This window comes from Sparus aurata, chromosome 1 (assembly GCF_900880675.1).
Source record: "Sparus aurata chromosome 1, fSpaAur1.1, whole genome shotgun sequence".
Taxonomy (NCBI): Eukaryota; Metazoa; Chordata; class Actinopteri; order Spariformes; family Sparidae; genus Sparus; species Sparus aurata.
This window is the reverse complement of record NC_044187.1, coordinates 21,421,018-21,445,984: the sequence shown is the minus strand read 5'-3', so window position 1 is coordinate 21,445,984 and position 24,967 is coordinate 21,421,018. Positions and strand designations below refer to the sequence as shown.

General features: G+C 40.9%; 1 protein-coding gene across 9 annotated transcripts in view; it reads left to right on the top strand.

The window, feature by feature from the left end:
• grin2bb (glutamate receptor, ionotropic, N-methyl D-aspartate 2B, genome duplicate b) overlaps window positions 1-9,942 on the top strand; it is a 117,783-nt gene extending 107,841 nt beyond the window's left edge. For 6 of the 9 annotated variants that reach the window (XM_030413615.1, XM_030413600.1, XM_030413608.1 and 3 more), the window contains one exon: window positions 2,907-5,309. In XM_030413615.1, coding sequence (XP_030269475.1) covers window positions 2,907-5,309 — 2,403 coding nt within the window. Of the gene's footprint in view, window positions 1-2,906 lie in introns of all 9 variants that reach the window. The other 3 variants (XM_030413640.1, XM_030413631.1, XM_030413624.1) reach the window with 3 other exon arrangements.
• The last annotated feature ends 15,025 nt before the right edge of the window (window positions 9,943-24,967 follow it).

The following is a 24,967-nucleotide window of genomic DNA, read 5'->3' as shown; positions in this document are numbered from 1 at the left end:
TACATAAGAAAAAAACAAAAATTATTAAGAGCTTGAGAATGAAGCCCTGTTCTAACTTTCTCACTTCTGCACACATGGCCAATAGCAGCATGAAGTGAGTGTAATTGCAAGTTTGTCAATTTCAGAAAGTATTACCTCGGGCCCTCTAGTGATGTGTTATAATTGCAGATGGTGCCTGTGATCTTACCTCTGCGTGAATCTTCCAATGTCCGTAATCTGTAAAGATTCCAGTCCAAATAGCCAACCATATTTTATCATGTGGTAATATTAGTCACTTGTGAGAAGGCATTGCTGTGATTTTTCACCCGCACGACTCATTATCTGTTGGGCAGCAGTCAACGTACTCCAAGATCGTTCAAATAGACGTTTAGAATAATAGTTAAATGAGCTGAAAAAAGTGTATCTATGCTCGCAACACATGCAGAAGGTGAGCAAAACAACTCTAAATTATATTGTTCATGTGCTGTAGAAGAGCATACCTTCTGTTTCTGATAAGGTGATGTTATATTGATACCATGAGCAGGGGAATCTGAGGATAGTGTCCGTTAGCTCAAGTAAAATACATTTTTCACCTATCCCGTGTGAATGTGACACATGAAACACTGATGAAGTTTCCAAATCACATGATGTCCACTGGTGACACTAGTCCTGTGTGAAGAGGGCTTTATTTAGTTTTTACGCAAGTCAAACTGTGTCACTAACCCTTCTGACTTAAATGAGGACAAGAGTGAACGCCTGGAATGTGAATAGGTCACTTAAGCATCAGAACTAATAAATAACAAAGGAAGCATTTTAATGAATTCTTTACAGCCTGATTAAGGACATTGAAAAACAACCAGTCTTTGATGTGCACATGTTGACTGGATTGCCAAAATATCCCATAAGCAGCGGTTTCAATGAACTTTATTGCTCATGACCAGCGTTGCTATCATTGTGTTGTTTGACAGCGAGACCAAACAGCATCAGTCCCCGACGGAGTTAACAAATCCTTCAGTCTTTGAGAAAGTCGGGTGTCATCAATTTAATGCTGCTGAAATAAAAGCTTCTTAGTATGCTACACATTCTCAGACGGTGACCTGAAGGTGTGTTTGTGGAGAGCTCATCCCAGCATTGTTACGACTCTGTTCAAATGGGTCACTTAACAAGGCATCTCGGTGTTATTGATGCAGGTTGTTTAGGTCCATATAAATAATCACTTGAGGTGTAATTCATTTGCATAATGTTACGTTTTCACAACAGGGTCGAGGGGGGATGTTACTGCATGCGAATTGCCTCAGTTATTCTTTGCCAGAGAAAAAACAGCAGTGTTTATGTGTTTGGTGTTAAGGCTGAAGGTGTTTATAACTGTAATGTAATTTAGATTACAGCTACTCAGACTAACCTGAAAAAACTTTAAACACAGATCTGGCCTGGAGCACTTCAGAAACACAGACAGAAACACTTCACTTTGCTAAATTGGCACCAATCTCCCTCTGTCTTTGTAGCTTCTGAAATAAATATATTTGTATGCAAGACGTAAAGCTTGGCAGCTTTAAGATTCACTCTGAGCTTTAATGTGCTACTTGTTGCTTTACAACATGCATTTTAGTGCAAACGTGTTTCAAGAGAGACTCCTGTTACTCCACAGTCGGATATCTTTTATATATTCCCACGCCTGGTTTAAGGTTTGAGTTGCATTGTGAGAAAGAAAAACTTGTAGTTCGAAGAACAAATTGCAGGTCATATACAGTATATACACTGTGTAAGGATGGACAAGTGATGAGAGGACAAAGGGCTAATAAAATGCAGAAGAAGAAAGAGAGATCGGTCATGATGAAGAATAAAACTGGCAGCAGGACAAAGGCAGAGTATAAAGGAGCAGACAGAGCGTTGTGCCAGTAACCTCTGTTCTATTACCTTTCACAGCCGCTGTAGTAGCTATAGATGTAGAGAGATAAAGACCAACAATCCCATTGGAGCAGCTGCCGTTCACCCGAGCACCCGGAAACAGAGATAAAATACACACACAAAGAGAGAACGGAGGCATAAAAGGGATAGACGGTTGACGATTCAGATTCATGAATGTAACTCAGTGACGGGGAAAGTGACTAAGAGACAGACAGAAACTGTTTCTGACAAGTTGACGCCTTTGAGGAATGTTGGCCCGCACACTGGCTGGTGGGTAGTGTGTCCTCGACCTTTCGGATTTGGCTGTCGCCTCGTCCAAAGGATCCCTCAGCCCCCATTTGAGCACACTTGTTTGACTTCACTGGCAAAAAAGGCTTTCCCCCATCTTGAATAAATCCTGAATCAAAACAAACAGAGGCATGCGATGATGCATAATGACATTTTAAATAGAGGATTGTTAATGCGTGTCTCAGATATCAGACAAACTTTTACACAGTGATTAATATCCTTGACAATGTTTTTTCAAGAGTAAAACGATCAGCCAGTGGCGCCAGAGTCAGCCGAATTGAAATGACATTGATTCAACTTATTGATTGGTGGTCAAACCCGTGAGCTCACAGCACCTCTTGTGTTATCAATCAAGGCTGATCTGCTCCTTCACCTCTCCTTCAGTCTGAGGAGTCCATGCTGTTCCCCTGAGAGAAGTCATTTATGAACTCAGACCCTATTACTGTTTAATAGTGTGTAAACAAGAGGGTGATCAGATAGAACATGGCAATGCATTAACCTCTCTCTGCCTCTGTCTGTCTCTGTCTGTCTCTCTCTCCGTCTGTCGGCCTGTCTGTCTGTTTATGTGTCTGACGCCGACATTAAATCTTGACACTGCTACACATTTTACTGTTGTTTTCTTCTCACTTCCTATCTTACCTCTCTCACTCTTATTCTTTCTTCCTCCCATGGCCTGTCTCACCCTCTCTTTCTCTCTCTACCTCCCTTTTCTTGTAATTTTCACACTCCAGGGTATCTACAGCTGCATCCATGGGGTTCAAATCGAGGAAAACAAGTCAACCATAGACTCGCCCTCATCCACCATGAAGAAGAACATGAACAACACACACTCCAATATCCTGCGGTTGCTCCGCACCGCCAAGGACATGACCGCCGTCCCGGGCATTAACGGCTCTCCGCACGCCGCTCTGGAGTACAGCCACAGCGGTCGTGACTCGGCTATCTATGACATCCAGGAGCACCGGCGCAGCTTGGTGGGTCACCCTGTAGACTGCAAGTCAGCGCCGCCCTACATGCCAGAGGACAACATGTTCACTGACTACATCAGCGAGGTGGAGAGGACTTTTGGCAACTTGCCCCTGAAGGACAGCAACCTGTACCAGGACCATTACCTGCACCACCACCCGGCCTCGGCTCTGGGTATGTCCGGCCCACCGCCTAATAGGCCGCGTAGCTTAGGCAGCACTAGCTCGTTGGAGGGGGGCATGTTCGATTGCGACAGTTTAGGGGGAGGGGTAGCACCCATCTTCACCACCCAGCCCCGGCCCTCCATGACTCACAGGAATACCAATAAATTTGACCTGATTGCTGGCCACACCCCTGCGGAATCCAACCAGGGTGGGTTCAAGGGAAGCAATGTGTACGGGAGGTTTTCTTTCAAAGGCGGCGCTTCCAGCACGGGGCTCATCGGGGGGCATGACAGGTACTGTGGTGGGGGTGGGGCAGGCTCGGGGGGTGATGATGGGAACATTCGCTCTGACGTTTCGGATATCTCAACCCACACTGTCACCTACGGCAACCTGGAGGGCAACAACAAGCGGCGTAAGCAGTTCAGGGACAGCCTGAAAAAGAGGCCAGCATCGGCCAAGGTCAGACGGGAGCATGACGAGATAGAGCTGAGCGGCTTGAGGAGGAGACCCCACCACCACACCGTCCACCACCACTTTCCCCATGGGCCCCAGGCACACCGCACGGTCTCACCTCCCCTGGAGCGGAAGCGGGGAGGTGGAGGGGGTAATTCTTCACCTTATTCATTCCGCAAAGAGAAAGAGAACCTGAGGGATTTCTATGCGGACCAGTTCCGCTCCAAGGAGGGCAAGGCCAAGTGGGAGCAAGAGGGTGGAAGTGGAGGAAGCGGTGGTGTGGGCGGTGGTAGCGGTGGTGGTATCTGTCAAAGCTTAGTTCCTGTAGAAGATTTCCTCAAAGGTAAAGGCAAGAAGCCGGATTGTAAAGGTGGGATTGGTACAGCAGGGCAGCAGGCCCACACCTGCTGGGAGAAGGGGGTGTCTGGGATAGGAGGGGGGGGCATAGCAGGGGGTGACTGGGAGTGTCGTAATTGTCACAGTGTGTGTCACCACAGTGGAGGCGTAGGAGGAGGCGGCACCTGCCAAACTAGCGGAGTTGGCGGAACTAGCAGTCGCCCCAGCTCCGCTAGCTGCAAACGCTGCGACTCCTGTAAGATACAGCCGAGCAACCTCTACAACATCAGCGAGGATCATAACATGGTGTTTGCTGCAGGAAAGAGTAGCGTAGGACCTGCCCAAACACAAACTCAGGCACAGCGCAGGAAGCAAGGGCCAGGAGGGAGGGTGTTAAGGAGGCAGCACTCATATGACACATTTGTGGACCTACAGAGGGAGGGGGCAAGTCGCATGGGAGGGGTTGGTGGGGGCGCTGGAGGGCAGTTAAACCAGCCTCGAAGTGTGAGCTTGAAAGACAAAGACCGCTCCATGGAGGGCCCCAGCCCATACGCTCACATGTTTGAGAGGTATTCGTGTGACAGGGACTCTTCCATGTTCGGAGGAATAGGTGGAGATAGGGCGAAAGGAGGCTCCTCCTTCAGTTTGTTCCGTGGAGGCGAGGGTAGTTTTCATCAGCGGTCGGTGGGGGAGAGAGACCTGAGGGACAGAGATAGAGCTATGATGGGAGGTGGGGGCTGTGGTGGTGGTGGTGGTGGTGGTAGCAGAGGGGCCGGGACTTACTCCTTGTCTAAATCTCTCTACCCAGATAAGGTGAACCAGAACCCCTTCATCCCAACCTTCGGCGACGACCAGTGTCTATTACACGGTGCCAAACCGTACTACATCAAAAAGCCACAGACGCAGCAACAGCAGCAGCAGCAGCAACTTCTCAACAACAGCCGAGGAGGAGGGGACTTCCGCGGCTCCATGGGAGCCGCATCCTATTTGCCCGCGTCTGCCACAGCTGGGGTGATGTCCAACGTGGCCCCCAGGTTCCCCAAAGAGCTGTGTTTGGGCGGGGTGGGAGGGCCCATGGGGAACCATCACGGGGCCAGCAAGATACTGCCTGGGGGCAGGGACACGTTAGGTTTGGGGCCGGGACAGAGAAACTTCAACGGTGCCAGCAATGGACACGTTTATGAAAAGCTCTCCAGCATTGAGTCAGACGTCTGAGGGTGAAGACAGAGGAAGACAGAGAGAGAGAGAGAAGATGAAGTGGGTGAAGAAAAGAGAAAGGGACGGAGAGAAACCATACAGGGGGAAAAACGAGAAACAGCAAGGGCTGATGACCTCTCTGTGTGAAGAGAATGAGGAGGCACTGTGTGTTGTTCTCACTCCACTAAATGGAGAGAATTTGGACGTTGCACAGAGGCCACTGCAGGCTAAGCTGTGGTGAAGTCCGGCGGGAGACAAGTTTTTAATGAGAAGAGAGGATTCTGGTGCTGCTCCGACGCTCAGAGAAAGATAGTGAGGGAGGGAGGGGAAAAAGTGAAATAAAATCTCCAGTCTCTGCTCTCTTCACATGCTCATTGTCTTTCCCTCCCTCACGCAGTTCTTTAACACCAAAACAAACATTTTGTTTAGAAACGGAAATACAATCATGAGTGAGAAATCAACACTTCTGTTGAAGTCACAGGGTAAACTAATAATAATTGTATTGATAATGTTGATAATATTATTGAATATTATTCCAGTGTTTAATGATGATTGGTTTGGATTGTTTTTCAATTTTATTTCTTTAAATAGTTCATGTTACATATTTGTATGATGTTAATTCTTTCTTAGCTTACCAATATTACAGGAGACTGCAAGACACGCTGTCAGGACGGATCTTTTTTGGGGTTCCTGTAATTTGGACTCTTCTTTGCTATTAATTCTTCATGTTTGATTTTTTATACTTTTCTTACTTTTGAGTGCTGTGAAGTGTATGTGAAAGACGTGACTTGCTGAGTACATTCTATGTACTTATAAATTTGCAAAGGTCTTTTTTTCAGCTGCAGAAGCAACATCATCATACTGATTTGCCGTTTCCTCTCGTTTTTCTGCTTGGCAGTGCCACATGGGTCTCGCATTTTGAGCTGGATGTGCCTTAAAGGATTAATACTGATTTTCTACACACAAGATCTGTTTAGTTGGTAGACAGATCCACCTGCAAACAATTAGTCAGTCGATTTGAGAGTGAAAACACACCTAAAAACCACTGATATGAGAGTTCCATGAGCATCATACAACATACAATGCTTAAATTCCTACATATATCCTCGACAATAGCAGGATTACAAGGGTTAAAACCACAGTGCCATGATAAAAAACATTCCTGTCCCCCTGAAAATCCTGGTATGTCAGAGCCGTGCCGCTGTATGTGAAGAAATATGATTTACAAATAACATTTAGAAGCGTCTTCTTGTCCCAGTAACTCCTTGATTAATCTAACTTCATTTACTAAGAGGCTCAACAGGCTTCACCTCCTCAAACCTCACTATTCATTTCTGCATAACAGATGACCCAGGAGCAGACTATCCATTAAATACATGTAAATCACATTTAATGTCCGCTTGTTGCGCTCGTTGCATTTCATTGGCTCGGGCTCAATTTGCCGTGGCAGTGTTGCTGTTCAGGACAGGGACATAATGGACTCTCAGAGTGAGGCCTCCACTGCTGGGATGAGCAGCCCAGAGCATTAATTATGTCATGATTACAGCCATAAGCCCTGCCTGCTGTATTAGACGGTCACATTCGAGCAATGGAAGGACACGTGTTGAACATCTTCCCCCCCTGCAGGACCACAGCAGGCTCACGGTACACAGGCCCAGATGATCAGAGTTAGTTATTCATAACATACTTTCACCTTTACAGCATGTCGATTTATCTCAAGTGTTTCCATCCTACAAATGGGCTAAAGGGAATAGTTTGACATTTTAGGAAATCCACCTATTTGCCTTCATGCAGAGTCTTGGATAGAAGAACGATAACCCTCTCATGTCTGCACAGTAAATTTGAATCTACAGCTGGTTAGCTTTGTTAAGAAAAAAGACTGGAAAAAGGTTTTCCTGACTTTATATAAAAGTAAACACACCTTGAATACTCACAAATCAACCAGAGAAGTGGACCTCAGGTCAACTTGATTCACTGTTTTTAAGATTTGCAACTTGACTTGACAGAAATAAATGACTTTAGACCGGACATGGACAAGGAAGTTAAAGACTCGAGTGACTTTGTGTTCTTTTTACGTTTTCAGTTGAATTTGAGTAAATTGAGGGGTTTTGTCAGTCTTTCTTTGTCAAAAAGTGATAGAAAGGGAATGTCATTTTGACTGAGAAGAAATGAATGTATAGAAAAGCTTTTTAGTTGTAATATGGACTGTGTGCTTGAAGCATCGTTTGCACTGCTAGCATAGGAGCTTTGGACCTGAACAGAACGCGGCCAGCAAGGTAGCATGCTAAATTCAGTAGATAGATAGAAATATATGGTTCTGAACTAAAATTCTTACATATTGCATCTTTAATTGCACCAAAATAGTTTTTTGTGTATTTCACTGAACAATAGAAATTAGCTTACAAGTTAAAGTCATTGTCATACTTTTGAACAGCTTAGATCAACTGAAGGTAAGACTGCAGTCTTCTTTTTTTTGAGGGGGAAGTAACTTTTCTTAGGACTTGACTTTACACCACCTTTGATGAGCCTTACCCGGGAAAAAAATGATTTGGTCCTTGCCTGGGACTTGGACCAAATAACCTGAATACCATGTTTGCATGTAAGATGCAATTTCCTGTTTGTTTCATTTATACGAAAACCACAACTTCTCATTTTTACACTTTACACTTTAGAGCTTTAGAGGTGCAGTAGCATTATTCTTTATGCCGAGCCAAGCTAACCAGCTGCTAGTCTAGCATCATATTAAACACAGATTTGAAAGTGTTCAAGGTCTTCTCATATATCTCTGCAAGGGAGAATGTGGAACTATTCCTTTCTTACTGTCAAGAGAACGGGATACTAATTCTATCACTGTGTGAACTCAACGCCATGTTGCTCAAACTCCCATATTTCACCAAATGGAACAGAAGAAAATCATTTCAGCACATACTGTAACCTTGATTTCTCCCTCCACCAGACCATAATCTGTTTCACATGCTGAGATTTTGATGAAGGAAAGAATTTGCCCTCAAGTCCAAGGTCCTGTGTGGATCGTGTCAGCTGCAGACGTTTGAGGAGAGAAAGAATAAAAGAGGAAGGCTTAAAAGAGAGAAGCAGGTGGTAGGTTTAGTTAGAAAAAAGCCTTTTGTTAGCGATACTCGCAGATGTTTTGATGAAAAGGCGGCTCCTAAATCCACAACACCAGACACAGAGGTCGTCTCTGCTCTAACACAACACATAGATGAAGTGTTTTAATTACAGCCCTCCGTACTATTAAAATCTCCATCTCCAGTTATTTATCGTCACTTAAACCTGACTTTTAGTCATTTTGCCAAACCAAATTTTACTACCTAAGCACAATCTGACTGAATGGGTCCAGTATTTAGTTTGTTGTACATCCCAGTCAGAACTTTAGAAGACTTTCCTTCTCTTGGTTGACAAGTCAGTATGTATGATACTAGGGGGTCTCTAGTGTTTGTGAGGACTTGCATGTATACACTTTTTATTTATTTCTGTTTTTTCAATCTTTAACTTTTAACCCAGAAGAAAAATGGGTGTTTTTGAACAATATTTGGAGTTTTTATCAATCTTCATTGGTACTGATGATCCATGTAGTACTGTAGGTGTGTGTGTGTGTGTGTGTGTGTGTGTGCTTGTTTGTGCAGGAGAAGACACCAATCTAACAGTCGAGAATTTTGGCTAAAATTGATTTTAAAAAGAAACTTCACTAGGATATAAAACATTCTTTCTTTATCAATGTTTTACAAAGATCAGTTTTCTTGATAGTTCGTGTAAATGCTTTTAAACAAGGTTGAGGTCTTGGTTAACACATTCATCGTCACTGAAGAAGCCTTCTTCATCTCAACTACTTTTCCTCTTTTTTCCTTTGAATAACGTTTCATTATTTTCCGTTATTGTATGTGCCTGAATACATACGCTTGATTACCTCTGTGTGTTCTCATATGGAAGAAAGACAGAGTGTGTGTGTGTGAGAGATAACTGTTTATTGTACATGTATTATAAAAACTGTATGTAAATACTTTACCTCACGCTCATGGACTTTTGATAACAAACTGTACAAAACGGCAAAGAATAGATCTATTTGAGATAAATCTTTGATTCGTAGGTCCCCTCGCGAAATTGCTTTTGTAACAACTTCTGGCCAGGATATGTGCAATCGTTTATTACCACACACACAATGTGCACACGTCGAGGTTTGTTGATGTGTTTTGATTTTTCTTTTGGATTTGGTCGAAGACCAGCTGAGGACAAATTGTAAAGCTTCATCACTCATCGGTACACAGAAAGCACAATAGATTATCTGTTGCACTTTTACACGGTAGTCTCTTTGATTTTTCTTTTCTTCCCCTCTTTGGCTTATCTTCTGTTTTTTTGTGTTTTACCACAGAAGATTGAACAACTCCATTCCTGAGCTGTACAGATTGTGAAAAATGTACATACGACTAAAAAATTCTAGTTCACCCTCACATTTTTTGTATGGAGAGAAATTACTTGTGTGAAGAGAGTTATTTCAAATTTGATTGAATATTTAGTAATATTGAAAATGAGATTAAACACAGTCAATGTGAAAATTAAGTGCTGAGAAATATTATTCTTCTGTCTCTTTGGAATAAAAGTGTTGAGTATTAATAAAAAATAAGAAATCTCAAAACTGATTTGTCTTGTTTTTATTGTTTTTTTTTTTTTATCATTTGTTGCATCCACAGGACTTTTGTCTCTTGTGCTGTGTTTATATGTGGCATTCAAGTGCACTTAACACATGTCGTAACAGATCATATTATTATGTCCTCTAGGTCATCAGTGGATCTGAGATAATGGCTGCAGCGCGAGTGTCATCTTCTCCTGTTTGTGTGTGTCTCTCGCTCTCTCTCCTCGTGTAAGATTGATGTTGGACAAGAGAAAATAGATAAAGAGGCTTGAGAACAAGAGGAAGGGGGGGGGGAATATATTGAGGCGAGGAAGAAGCGATGCAAACTGAAGAGAGCAGCAGAGATCAAAGCTCCCCCCAAAAAATCTCAGCACTCCCCCTCGCTCTTCAGACTCTCTTTACTCTCAAAGCCTTGTCCAGCAACAGGAGTTATTTAAAGAAACCTGCAGGTTGGAAAATGTACTGATGCCTTGTTACGTGTGTGTGTCTATAGCGTTTGGTGGGAGAATTTTTTTCCTTTGCAGCCCTGGATGCTGACACAGAATGAGGTGAGGCTGTAGAAATAATCTTTTTAATCAGTTTCACTCCTGAAAAAAAACATCCTCTGGTTACTATTTTCTCTCCCTCTCAACCATCGCTTCTGCTTACTTGTTCACTCCTTTTACGCCGACCCAACAACCTCAGGATGCATTGCAACACATGTAACTACTTCTTGACAATTAACTGTTACCTAGCAACTGGCTCTTTTTCCAGAGATGGGGAGGGATGAGGAGGAGGGGGGGAGGGAGTGTAGAAAGAGAGACAGAGAGGGGGAGAGAGAGATTTATACAGTATTCCCACAGCATCTTAACTGGATTGGATGCAACAATGCATTGACAATACAACACCAAAATGGAAAGTACAGCCTGAGCTTAACGCCCACACATAGCAGCGTAGAGAGGAGAGAAGAAGAGAAGGAGGGAGATGGATGATGAGGAGGAGGAGGAGGAGGAGGAGGAGGGGTGGTTGATATACAGATTACAGTGTGATATAAAAAAAGGGGGGATAAAACATGCACAGGGAAACAAAAGATGAACTGACAAGTGTGTGCAGATGCAGAAAAGGAGACTGAAAAAAAACCCAGAAGGATGCCACAGCGACTGCAGTATGACAAGAGAAACCGGTTGCTGTAGAAACACTTGGCAAAGTTTTAATGAAGGCATAAACTTTTGCGTGTCTGTGCCCACAACATGAACACACGCATGCATGCCATCACCGTACGCAAACAAACAGTGTAATTATGTTAGCAGATAATAGGCACCCCCTGCCGGGCCCGCGAGCACCGACCCTGACTACAGCTGAGCAAAAACAGAAGATCAGACCTGCATGAATCAGGTGTGATTTGGCATGTGATTACGACGGCAGGCGAGTACTGACACCCTGTGGTGGCTACATGGACTCCTCCGGTTAGTGGTGCACAGGATGAAAAGAATTGAGTCTGTTTTTATTACAAGAGTTTAAAAGTGGATTGTGTTGTTTTTGGAAAGGCATTTAAATCAGCAGAGGAAGATCTTCATTGGCTGTTTTATGCCCAAACAAAAAATGTTCATCTTCAGGACTGAACAAACATAATTCCATACTGTTTTACTTTGTATATATGTGGCGGACCCTGCCACCTTTCTAGCTTCAAACAGTGTTCCAGACTTTATTTTCCTCTGAGAACAGCTTGTTGATTAGGTTATTTATTCATTCATTTATATTGTTAATATCAAAATTCTGAGTTTATGCTTCTTCTCCAAAACTACATAGTGCACCTTTAAGGCATTAAACATAATGATGATGTTACAGGAAAATTTAGGGTTAAATGAAGTAGTGGCAGGTTTATTTTCTTTATTTTCTTGTGGTTAAATTGGAGAAGGCTTTTGTACTGATTAGTATTCATCTTTTTCAGTAAGTGTTTTCAAAGGAGGACACATTTAAATTAAAGCAGTAGAGGCTGAGATATCAATTCAAGCTTTAAGAACACTGGATCATACATTTCCAACAACACAACTCTGTAGCATTTTTCTTTAGACAATCTCTGACTGGTAAATCAATGCGTCTTCCAAATCTCAAGGCTTCAGTTTGTAATGTAGGTTTTCTATAAAAAGATAAAAAGTCTGCAGCCCAACTCTGACGACATCATCCCGTTTCTATCATATCTATAAGAATTTTGTAAACCTCCTCGAGAAACCACAGAAGACATCACACAACTATTTTCACACGTTGGTCAAGAACTCCTCCTGATGAGTAAACTGACCTTAATGTGGGAAAACAGGTGGAGTAACCCTTTAACACATTTATATTTATGTTTGCTGTTCTGCGTTTAGGCTGTTGGGGAGCTGGAGATGGAAGCGTTTTATATAAGATGAATAATCATATGAACAGATGCATGGAATGGAATAAAATAATATAAAATCAGCCCAACCATTTTAATTTCATAAAACATCTGTGCATCATCCATCAAATGTGAATTATTCATTAAATTGATACCGAACACTCAGTGCCTCCATATTTGTTTGTGTGCCAATAAAAGAAAAAGGAGGAGAAAACAAATCATGTGGCGATGAAACACCATCTGCTGAGGAAGGCCATGAGATGTGGTTGAAAGCAATGAAACAAGTAAGTTGACTAAATAACACTGAATGCATATTTTTCTTGGTGAATTTATCCTTTAAAGCTGCACGTTAAGAGAGTGTAGAATAAAATAAACACTGTTAGATTAAAACTGTTATAGGCTCATAATAACACTGATGTAAAGTGTTAAAGAGGCTGTGTGTGTCTGTTATGATGACATGAAGAGTAGGACAGCGAGCAAGTGATAAAACAAGAGTTTATTAAAGATATGAGTTACTGAATAATAAACCTTCTCATCACTCACAGGTCGAGCAGTTTCTAATATATTTGTTATTTTACATGAAATCTATAGTTTTATAAAATGCATTTCTTTCTTCAGCTACCAGATATACCAGTCTATAATATAACTTCTTTGTCTTTAATGTGTCTCACTCTGTACCAGCCTCTGTCCGTTCTTCAGGACCCTCACCCGTCTCCTCCTCACCACCCGGCTCCCCCTCGGTGGACCGGGCCTGCCTGCGGTGTTGGTGGTGGTGGGCCGGTACCGGGCCAGGCTGGCCGCCTCTCCCCTCAGGCTCAGAGCCGAGCTGGCCCCCGCCCCCTCTTCTCCTTCCCCCTGCCAGTAGCCGTGGTGACGTAGGAACGGTTCCAGCGTTGCTAGGCGATGAGAGAGCTCGGTGATGCGCCTGCGCAGTAGGGAGACTTCTCTGAACAGGTCGTTGACGGACTCGGACAGAGGGCGCACCCTGCAGGACGAGCAGAGGAGGCTCAGCCTCACACAACAACAACAACAACAGTAACAACAACAACAACAGTAACAACAACAACAACAACAGTAACAACAACAACAACAACAACAACAACAACACGTTCATCAGTAAGAACTGTTTGTTGATTATAAGAGTGCAACTGGAGTAAACTAGAAAATGTATAAATAAACACCTTGGTAAATCCTGAGTGAGCTGTAAAGTAAATACATATAACAGCTTCTGGGAACAGTGTTATTCAACAATAATTATTTGATAAGAGAGTGAATATGAACTGTTTTCAAATACATAATGATGGTTTAATATCCCACACATTGTATTCTACATTGTATATATATATATATATATATATATATATATATATATATATATATATATATATATATATATATATATATATATATATATATATATATATGTACATTTCCAATATTGGACAGGCTGCAGGATTAACTTAATGACATTAGGATTTCAGTTTTCACTAAGAAATCAGCCTTTAACAGCCCTTCATGTGGAACTTGTGTTTAAGTGAAGATTAAACTCTTCCTCGGGTGTTTTTCAGATTGTTTTATGTCAGGAGGGACAGTTCAGTAGCTTATTTAAAAAAACAAGGACATGACCTTGTTGTGCTTCATGGTCGCTTCAGCTCTGGATGTCATAAATACATTTAGATAACAACATCAAATAAAACTTAATAAGCATTGGCCACCTGTTGAGTTCATATTCCAAAAAATTTTTGGGCAGTTCAGACTTTTTATCCCAATAGTTTCGACTTTTATGTCATAATTATGCCTTCTTATGTCATAATTTGACTTTGATCACATAATTATTACTTTTTCCTAATAATTTTGATGAAAAATGCTTTCAATTTTATTCTGGTGGAAGCGGTCACATAAAAATCTAATGAATGAAGATTGTGGTGTAATGTGTAATAAACCAAGCCAATGCTGCTCAGACAGCATATCTAGGATACCTGAGAGAGAGGTGATTAAGTTACCTGGAGTAGTCGGGCAGCAGTGTGCTGGGCTGAGAGTGCAGTAAAGTCTTGATCTCATTGAAGATGCGTTTCCCCCAGGCGTCTAAAACTCTGGTCACACTGCGCACTGACGCCACGTTCACACTATCAGCTGAAACCCAAACACAACACCATCAGGCTTCGATCGGCAGAAAACAGCCCGGATGAATGGTGAACATTATTAAAAACACATGTGTGATAATGATTCTAAGCTCCGAGCAGCTATCTCATCTCTGCAGAGCTGCTCAGATTGCTGCGTTTCATTCAGGTCACCAATAAATTCCCCCTATAATTCACAACTTCAAACATTATTGCCACTCAGTGATTTACAGGCCCCCGTATCTCTTAACACGCCACAGATCAAACAGAGGCTGGTGATTTACCTCCCTCTCTGTAGTTCCAGTACCCATAATCCAGTTCATTCTCCTCGCTGGCTGAGCGGGCCCCAGTCACCATGGCAACGGCCATCAGCAGCATCAACAGAGAGGGGGGGGCCATGACGAGCAGACGGACACTCCCCTCTGAAAACAAAAAACAGAGAGGTGAAGAAAAACTTCCTTTCATGTTTTTCTTCTTATGCTGAAGACACGAAAAACAAAATCAACGAGGTGATGAAACACAGACGTCATGTGTGCTTCATGTGCAGCAGCACGAGAGCACACAGCTGCCAGCAGAGTTTAAGAGTTAAAGATGTCCACACACATCTGTATCCAGTGGTGGAAAGTAACAAAGTTCATTAATTTAAGGGTTTTTACACATGCCTCTACTTTTCTTGAGTATTTCCACCTTCTGTTGCTCTTTACTAATACTCCAACGCACTTATCCAACAGTTACAGTTACAGTTACAGTTACTTTTCAGATTACATACAAAACACACAGTCAGTTATAAAATATGGTGCATTGTTTTAGATTAAACTGACCAGCTGTTCATGAAGATGTTAAAATAAGTTACACTTACAACATTACAGCATTAAACACTTATTAAATACTAAAATAATAAATATTAAATACTGTTTGGTCATCAACATAACTAACATGAGTAAATAACACAGCCAGGGGCCGTTATAAATAAAGTTTACTTTTACTTTTGATACTTTGAGCTTTATTTTGTTAACAATAGTTCTGTACTTTTACATTTTGTCATAGAATTGTCTATGAAAAACATGTCTTCTTCCACCACTGACTGTATTTAAAGTTATGTGATTGTGGTGGTGGAAAGTAACTAAGTACATTTACTCTGCTCATTTACTTTACTTGAGTATTTCATATTTACATCCTACTATTAAATTCAACTATACTACAACGGTAATATTGCACTTTTTTCTCCACCTCATTATCTGACGGCTATCGTTAGTGATCAGTGAGTTCGATCAGTTTAAGGAACATGATGCATTCTTATGTATAGATTTCCAATATTAATGACAGAATTAAAATGCTGTTTACACATTAATGCATGTATGATAATAATACACAATAATATAACAGAAACAATAACAAAAAGAAAAGACAAAAACACACTAGTTTCACTTTTGATACTTTTGTTCCATTTTGCTTTACTGTACTTTTACTCAAACTGGAGTAAGTTTTAAGTCCCTATTAGATGCACTATAATGTCATGTGTTAAAAAGACAATATGAGTGTCAACAACAGCATAATAAACAAGCATATAGTTAGATTATAAGTCATTTATAGGCGCTCATGAGAAATATATTAACAAGTTTGAAGATGCGAAAAATCTTACCTATTATCTCTCTATAAAAGCGACTAACCTCTGTCTGTCTGTCTGTGTGTGTGTGTGTGTGTGTGTGTGTGTATGTGTGTGTTCCTCAAATATCTCTCCGGATCAGGATCAGACTGACCTGAGAGTTTCAACATGGCTGCTGCGTGGTTCAAGGGTGTGCTATTTCGCATTTGTTTGGATTGCAATGATACCGTTAATAAATTATTTCATAAATGCTTTACAAATTCCACGAGCATTGTCCACCGGAGCCACCACAGTCACGTGCGCACCAGAGCCAATCACTGCACACCGTAGCCACGCGCTCACCAGAGCCAATCACTGCAGAGCCCACCACGATCCCCCACCTTAAGAAACAAGCAGACTTATACCTGCAGCGACACGAGCTGGACCGGGATTTTGCCGGCAGTTCGGTCCCGTTCTGTTCTGTGCATCTAAACTGACTGTTGTGGATTAATGAGACTAAAAGAGTCCGGATCGAGTCTGTTCGGGTCTGAGGAGATCTGGAGACGCGCGGACAACAAAGTGGAATCGGAATCTGTGGATGTTCGTGTGTAGCTAGCCGCTAGCTGCTATCCGCTAGCTACACAGCCCACCTCCCCATCGAGGCGATGGACCGGACTCACCGGCACGTCCAAAACCGGACCTAGGGTAAATAATGTCCGCCACGCTTTTTCGCAAACATTTCCGTCACGTTTGCTTTGTGTCTGGTGCAGGAAGAAATGGTAAAAACAGGGCTTTTGTCACGAAAGTGTCCAAGCAGCAAGTTTGGTTGTTGAGGAACAGGAAGTTGTGGGAGGGACGTAAGCAGATGATTGACAGGCAACGACGGTTGGTGTGTAGACAGTAGTGTGTTATGTATGGAGGACCAAACCTGACATAAGTATGAATAAATAAATAAATAAATAAATAAATAAATGCTGAAATAAATGTATAAATAAATAAATGCTGAAATAAATACATGCATAAATAAATGAATGAATAAATAAATGCTGAAATAAATGTATAAATAAATAAATAAAAGTATAAATAAAAGAATACATGCTTTTTATTTATTTATACATTTCTGTTCACCTACATTTATTTATTTCTGTATTTCTGTTCACCTACATTTATTTATTTCTGTATTTCTGTATTTCAGTATGGAGAACCAAACCTGACATAAGTATAAATAAATAAATAAATAAATAAATGCATAAATGCATAAATAAATACATAAATAAATAGATAAATGCTGAAATAAATGTATAAATAAATGCATAAATAAATACATGCGTAAATAAATGAATAAATAAATAAATGCTGAAATAAATGTATAAATAAATTAATAAAAGTATAAATAAAAGAATAAATGCTTTTTATTTATTTATACATTTCTGTTCACCTACATTTATTTATTTCTGTATTTCTGTTCACCTACATTTATTTATTTCTGTATTTCTGTATTTCTGTTCACCTACATATATTTATTTCTGTATTTCTGTGTCCATATGTAAATGAGGAGGTAGGAGGTCCTAACCTCAGTCAAGAGCATGATTGGTTACAGGAGTGTGCTCGATGAGGGTCTACTACTTCTGCCTTACTAGCAGCGCTGATTCCTGTACACTGTACAGGAATGTTGCTGGCTACCAGCAAGCCCGCTCAGCTAACTGTTAGCTGCAGTTGTTGACATTTGTTCATGTAGCTCTGGTTTAGTTATGAATTTGACTGGTGTTCATTTTAACTTGCGAGGGTCCCAGATGTGCTGGTGGTGTGGTTTGAGAATCCCGTCTGGAGAGAGAGGGGTCCTCAGCCATGTCCGCTAACCAGGAAAAACATTCTGCTCATCGCTCCAAGTCATGTATATGTGTATTCTAGACGAGCGCTACAGAGCACAAATCGTCCAAAAGTGCATGTCGTCGGTCTCATATCTTTGTCGTGAATGTCTGTACTCTCAAATAACTCATGGGTGGAACAGGCTGAGGCATTTGTTCACGCCGAGCGGCTCGAGAGCAGAGTGGAGACCCCTTTTAGCTCTAATGTTAGCTGTTAGCTGCTCGCTGTAGCACAGCGTCCAGGCTACCTTGTGACACCGGTTACCATCGGGTATTTTTCATTCCGCACTGTTCAAATGGTCGCTTAAAGCCATCGTTCCGAGCCGCATACATCGTTATTTAGCTGAAGCTAAGTCGGTGTGAAAACTGTACACTGTCATACAGCCTGCTGGTCAAACAGTCTGCAGAGTACGTTGACATACAGCCCGAGCTCAGCGTGAGGTCAATCAGCTGTGGCAAATCGTGAGACGTCCAGATCAACCTGTGATACAAACACCAGTAGCGACAATGGTTCATAGGAAAGCCCAGACATTTATCTCACTCTCGATGGTAACATGTATCAACAGTTAACCTGGACGCTACGCTCTTAGCGCTACAGCGAGCAGCTAAAAGCTAACTAGCAGCTAACTGCTAACAGCGGTGTCCACGCCGCTCTCGAGTCGCTCGGCGTGAACAAATGCTTAATACTGTTCCACACATGAGTTGTTTAAGAGTACAGAGATTCACGGCAAAGATATGAGACCGACAACATGCACTTTTGGACGATTTGTGCTCTGTAGCGCTCATCTAGCAGTGGTTTGCAAGTCGCAGCCCCGGCTTCTCCGTGTGGATAGAAGTGTTCAAGCCATGACTTGGAGCGATGAGCAGAATGTTTTTCCTGGTTAGCGGACATGGCTCTCCAGACAGGATTCTCAAACCACACCACCACATCTGGGACCCTCGCAAGTTAAAATGAACGCCAGTTAACCTGTCACACTGGTCGAGGCCATTAAGCTAACTGGAGCTGTTTAGTGTTTACAACGTTACAGAAAGGGAGGCTTGAGATCAGGAATCGTTTGCTTTTGTCTGGCTCTCCGATTTGACCAATCATGCTCTTGACTGAGGTTAGGACCTCCTACCTCCTCATTTACATATGGACACAGAAATACAGAAATAAATATATGTAGGTGAACAGAAATACAGAAATACAGAAATAAATAAATGTAGGTGAACAGAAATACAGAAATAAATAAATGTAGGTGAACAAAAATGTATAAATAAATAAAAAGCATTTATTCTTTTATTTATACTTTTATTTATTTATACATTTATTTCAGCATTTATTTATTTATTCATTTATTTACGCATGTATTTATTTATGCATTTATTTATTTATACATTTATTTCAGCATTTATCTATTTATTTATGCATTTATTTATTTATTTATTTATTTATACTTATGTCAGGTTTGGTCCTCCATATTTCTGTTCACCTACATATATTTATTTCTGTATTTCTGTGTCCATATGTAAATGAGGAGGTAGGAGGTCCTAACCTCAGTCAAGAGCATCATTGGTCAAATCGGAGAGCCAGACAAAAGCAAACGATTCCTGATCCAAGCCTCCCTCTCTGTAACGTTGTAAACAGCTCCAGTTAGCTTAATGGCCTCGACCAGTGTGGCAGGTTAACTGGCCTTCATTTTAACTTGCGAGGGTCCCAGATGTGCTGGTGGTGTGGTTTGAGAATCCTGTCTGGAGAGCCATGTCCGCTAACCAGGAAAAACATTCTGCTCATCGCTCCAAGTCATGTATACGTGTATTCGTACACTCATGTGTGGAACAGTATTAAGCATTTGTTCACGCCGAGCGGCTCGAGAGCGGCGTGGACACCGCTGTTAGCAGTTAGCTGCTAGTTAGCTGTTAGCTGCTCGCTGTAGCGCTAAGAGCGTAGCGTCCAGGTTAACTGTTGACACATGTTACCACCGAGAGTGAGATACATGTCTGGGCTTTCCTATGAACCATTGTCGCTACTGGTGTTTGTATCACAGGTTGATCTGGACGTCTCACGATTTGCCACAGCTGATTGACCTCACGCTGAGCTCGGGCTGGATGTCAACGTACTCTGCAGACTGTTTGACCAGCAGGCTGTATGACAGTGTACAGTTTTCACACCGACTTAGCTTCAGCTTAATAACGATGTATGCGGCTCGGAACGATGGCTTTAAGCGACCATTTGAACAGTGCGGAATGAAAAATACCCGATGGTAACCGGTGTCACAAGGTAACCTGGACGCTGCGCTACAGCGAGCAGCTAACAGCTAACATAAGAGCTAAAAGGGGTCTCCACTCCGCTCTCGAGCCGCTCGGCGTGAACAAATACCTCAGCCTGTTCCACCCATGAGTTAATTGAGAGTACAGACATTCACGACAAAGATATGAGACCGACAACATGCAGTTTTGGACGATTTGTGCTCTGTAGCGCTCGTCTAGAATACACATATACATGACTTGGAGCGATGAGCAGAATGTTTAGCGGACATGGCTGAGAACCCCACTCTCTCCAGACGGGATTCTCAAACCACACCACCAGCACACCTGGGACCCTCGCAAGTTAAAATGAACGCCAGTCAAATTCATTACTAAACCAGAGCTACATGAACAAATGTCAACAACTGCAGCTAACAGTTAGCTGAGCGGGCTTGCTGGTAGCCAGCAACATTCCTGTACAGTGTAGGAATCAGCGCTACTAGTAAGGCAGAAGTAGTAGACCCTCATCGAGCACACTCCTGTAACCAATCATGCTCTTGACTGAGGTTAGGACCTCCTACCTCCTCATTTACATATGGACACAGAAATACAGAAATAAATAAATGTAGGTGAACAGAAATACAGAAATAAATAAATGTAGGTGAACAGAAATGTATAAATAAATAAAAAGCATTTATTATTTTATTTATACTTTTATTTATTTATTTATACATTTATTTCAGCATTTATTTATTTATTCATTTATTTATGCATGTATTTATTTATACATTTATTTATTTATTGATGTATTTATTTATGCATTTATTTATTTATACTTATGTCAGGTTTGGTCCTTCAAAGTTATGTAGTGTTTAGTGTGTAGTGGAGTTGTTTTTTGTTTAATGAGTCAAAACAATTAGGAGACTGCTGAATGAGCATTGCCTGCATTTGAATGTAAATAGTTACATGTAACTTTGTACATTTTTAAAATGTATGCACATATAATGCAAATATAAATTGTTGTTTATATTATAAGTAATGCAAAATGGTTTGTAAACATATTTGTGGTTTTCACAGTAAAAAAATCTAACTTTTTCTACTCGAATTTTATGTTTTTTGTGATTTTAGGTCCATTGTGTTAATACAGTATCACAAAATAAAAAAATAACTCTACAGTCACATGTGAGGTTGTGCTTAAAAAAATAATGACACCAAGTAAATAGTTTTTAATAGTCAAAAACGGCCAATTATACCCTGGAATATCGGATTTCACAACAAACCTAAATATCCCTGACGTCCCACGTTCAAACACAGCCTCATTTGGCCATCCATGAAAAAGCTGCTTAACCTCCCACTTTTTTATAGGAATACATTTTTCTCACTCATTAATAACCTTCACTAAACCATTAATGACTTTATTCAGATGATTATATACTGCATTGTGCCTTTATTAACTGTTAACTATGTGCTTTTTGCAGCAATCGGATCTTGATTGAGAAAAATCCCTTGTTTGGGTTTAATCAAACTGTGTTTCATGGTCTTTTTAATATATAATGATATGAAAAGCAACATATAAGGACTGATTTATTAACTGTTACACAGATCCTAATATAAAGTGGAGTATTTCACAATGTGTTATCTCTAGGCAAATGGTTCGAATGCTTGTTTCACCAGTGTGCGATTGTCCCTGCACAGGTAATGAAGTGCCTTCAACTTTAAAGTCACAAATCCATAAATCAGTAAACTACTCTGTGATAACTTCTACTACCTCGACACTTCATGAGAGCGCAGGATGTGAGACAAAATTTATGTCGACCAGACAAACTTCTTTTAATATCTGCAGCCTTTTTGTCCTGCTCTGTTGGTGGTGTGTGCATGGTATAAGAGGCTGACCACAGTCCAGTTACACAAAACAAATGAATTTTCTAAATCTTTTTCCCCCCCTCTAATCCCATGACTCCAGGTTCTGAGTGGAAAAGAACAGTGGAGGTGAAAGCAGGCGTGCCAGAAAAGAGGACAACGAATGAAAGTAAAAAAAAAAAAAAAAAAGTAGCCGGATTGCATCCATATGACAAAGTCTGTGAATCACACTGGACAATAATAAGCCGGTGACTCATTGTTGAGGAATTATAGATGTTTTCAGGGAATATGAATTTGGAGGCCGATCAAAGGCGGTGTGAAATAGGCGTGCGTTAATCTGATGCAGCTTGTTTCACATCTGGACTAACGTATCAACAGCAATCAAGCCACAAACCAGTGTCCCCTCACAGTGATGACTGTGGTGGGTGTTTGTGCTGACATGAAAACATTTTCTATCTTTACAAACTCACAGAGCTCTGGTACAAGTGTCGCAGGCTGGAAAGTGTTTTGGTAAAATGAGCAAATGAGGCGATACTCACGACTACAAATGATGATGATGCTCCGCAGGAAGTCCTTCTCCGATCTGGAGTTAGAACACCAGATGCCTCTGCTGCTCTTGCCTCTCCGCTCTGTCACTGCCCCTGCTCTTTTCTACTTTTCCTTCTGGTCTCTCTCTTATTTTTTTCCTGATGCTCTCTCCACCCTCTGCTCGCGGCTATGACACAATTAGAAGGAGAGTGGCAGGTCCAGTGCTGAGCCACTTTTTACAAAGCTCTTTACACCCCCAACACACGCCCACCACGCACTCTGACATCCAGCTGCTGCCAGATGTGTTGCACGCCCTCTTCGTCTTTAAGATAGTCTCATTATGAACCCTGTTGTTGTCTCTCCTCCTCCTCTTTATAGAGCAGACAGGTATATGTGTGCGAGGCTGTAATGTCACTCTGCTGCAGGATCGAGTTTCTCGACAAACGTGCTGTGGTCTCCTCAGAAGTTGAGTTATGGACCCTTTTCATCTGTTTCTTCCTTACCACCATCTGCCCTTTACCCTCACAAAAGCAGCCTGGAGCCTCAACACATCTCAGAGCCATATTCGTTATAATTCTGCCAACAAAAACAATGCAGAAAGATATTTCCTCTAGATGTGACAGCGAGCAGCTGAGAATATTTACCCTTTGTTTACTGCATTTAGGAGAGCAAGGAGATGTCTTTTACCGTCCTTAGAGCATTAAAATGTTCTGCACTTTAACTCCACTACAGAGAGAACCTGTACTTTTTACCCCACTACACTTATTTGACAGCCATTTAAAGATATAGTTGTGCTCATTGCATAAAATACAACGCATTAGTTTAATGTGTAGAACATTAAACTATTTAAAGTACCTCCATCAGCCACAGCTATGATATGCTGCTTGAGTCAGTAACATGAATGGAAGAGGATTATACACAGTGGGCTTTGAGAAATTCTAACACTAAGTACGTCCTCCAGTGGTCAGAGAAGTATTCAGACCTTTTATTAAAGAAAGAAGAAAAGCAGCATTATTGTATCGCACATTGACAATACTCAATTTGAAGTCCTGCATTTGACATCACTGAATGTATGTGACAGTAATGTGTTTATGGTATCAGAAGTGAAAGTAATCAGTATGCACAATTGCCCCTCGTCATGTTTTCTTATTATGGTCTTGTTTTTTTTTTATTATTGATGCATCAACATGTAAGCTGAACTTTATGCAACGATTAAGAAGAAATTAATCAACAATTAGTTTGATAACCAATCCATCATTCCAGTAAAGTTTTCATGCAAAAAAAGCCAAATAGTTGATATTTCCCAGTAATGGAAAAGTACATTTACTTAAGTGCAATTTTGAAGTGTTTGTACTTTACTTAAGTTCTTATGCTGCTTTACACTTGTACAAATGTTGTACTTTTTACTGCACTACATTTATTTGATAACTTCAGTTACTAGTTAGTTACTTTGTAGATTGCACGCTGCATTAGAGCCAAAGCAGCAGATTTTTAATTGAACTAATTAGATCAGCAAGTGGATTTAAATTATAAATCACTGAAATAAATAAATGAATAAATGAAATACTTGATTGATTGATTGATTGATTGATTGATTACTAAATCCAATAATCAGTCGACCCATTCACATTCATGTACATGTTTAATGTCTGTGCTTGTGTGTAATTCTACTTCATTGGTGGAAAACCACTTTTGATGCTTAAGTCCATCTGACATCAGATACTTTAAGATTTAGACTCAAGTACTACTTTGTATGGGCAAGTTATAGTTTTTTACAAATCTAGACACTTCCATGTTCTAAAATGTAAGAATTTGCTGCTGTTCATGGTTGTACAGTATCGCAAATTAAATATTTGATGGTTCTGAACAGTTAATCCAACAACACAAGAGGTCTGAAGATTGTTTTATAGAATGATGAATTGATTAAATAATTATTAGTTGCATTACCCTGCTAGCAGGTTGAGGTGACACTACTTTTCAGTACTTATTATTATTATTATTATTATGTTCTCTGTGGTAATGTAATCTATATCATATTCTATAAACTGATCACATTTTAACTATATTGGATCTTCTTTTCTGAAAAGTTAGCAGGAACTATAGCTGTAAAATAAATGCAGCAGAGTAAAAAGAACGATTATTGTACACTAAAGTTCCTCAAAGTTGTGATGCAATACTTTAGTAAAGTTCCTACTTAGTTTTTCCACCACTGGAGACTTTATAAAACAGGGGTGATTAGAGATTTAATCCACAAGGTTTTCAAGCAAATAACATATTTTCTCTGCTCCAGTTACAGTGTGAAACACAGTCTTTCCAGTTAAAAGGATCAATCTGCTAATCTATCAATACTTCTGGTGAGGGAAGGATTTGTATACTAAACTCCCCAGGAAAGTGGAGAGATAAAGATTGTCAGAGACGGGATATGAAATGGAATGAATTATTCTTTATTGACTGGCTTCCAGATGTTATTCGAGCTCTCTGTCTG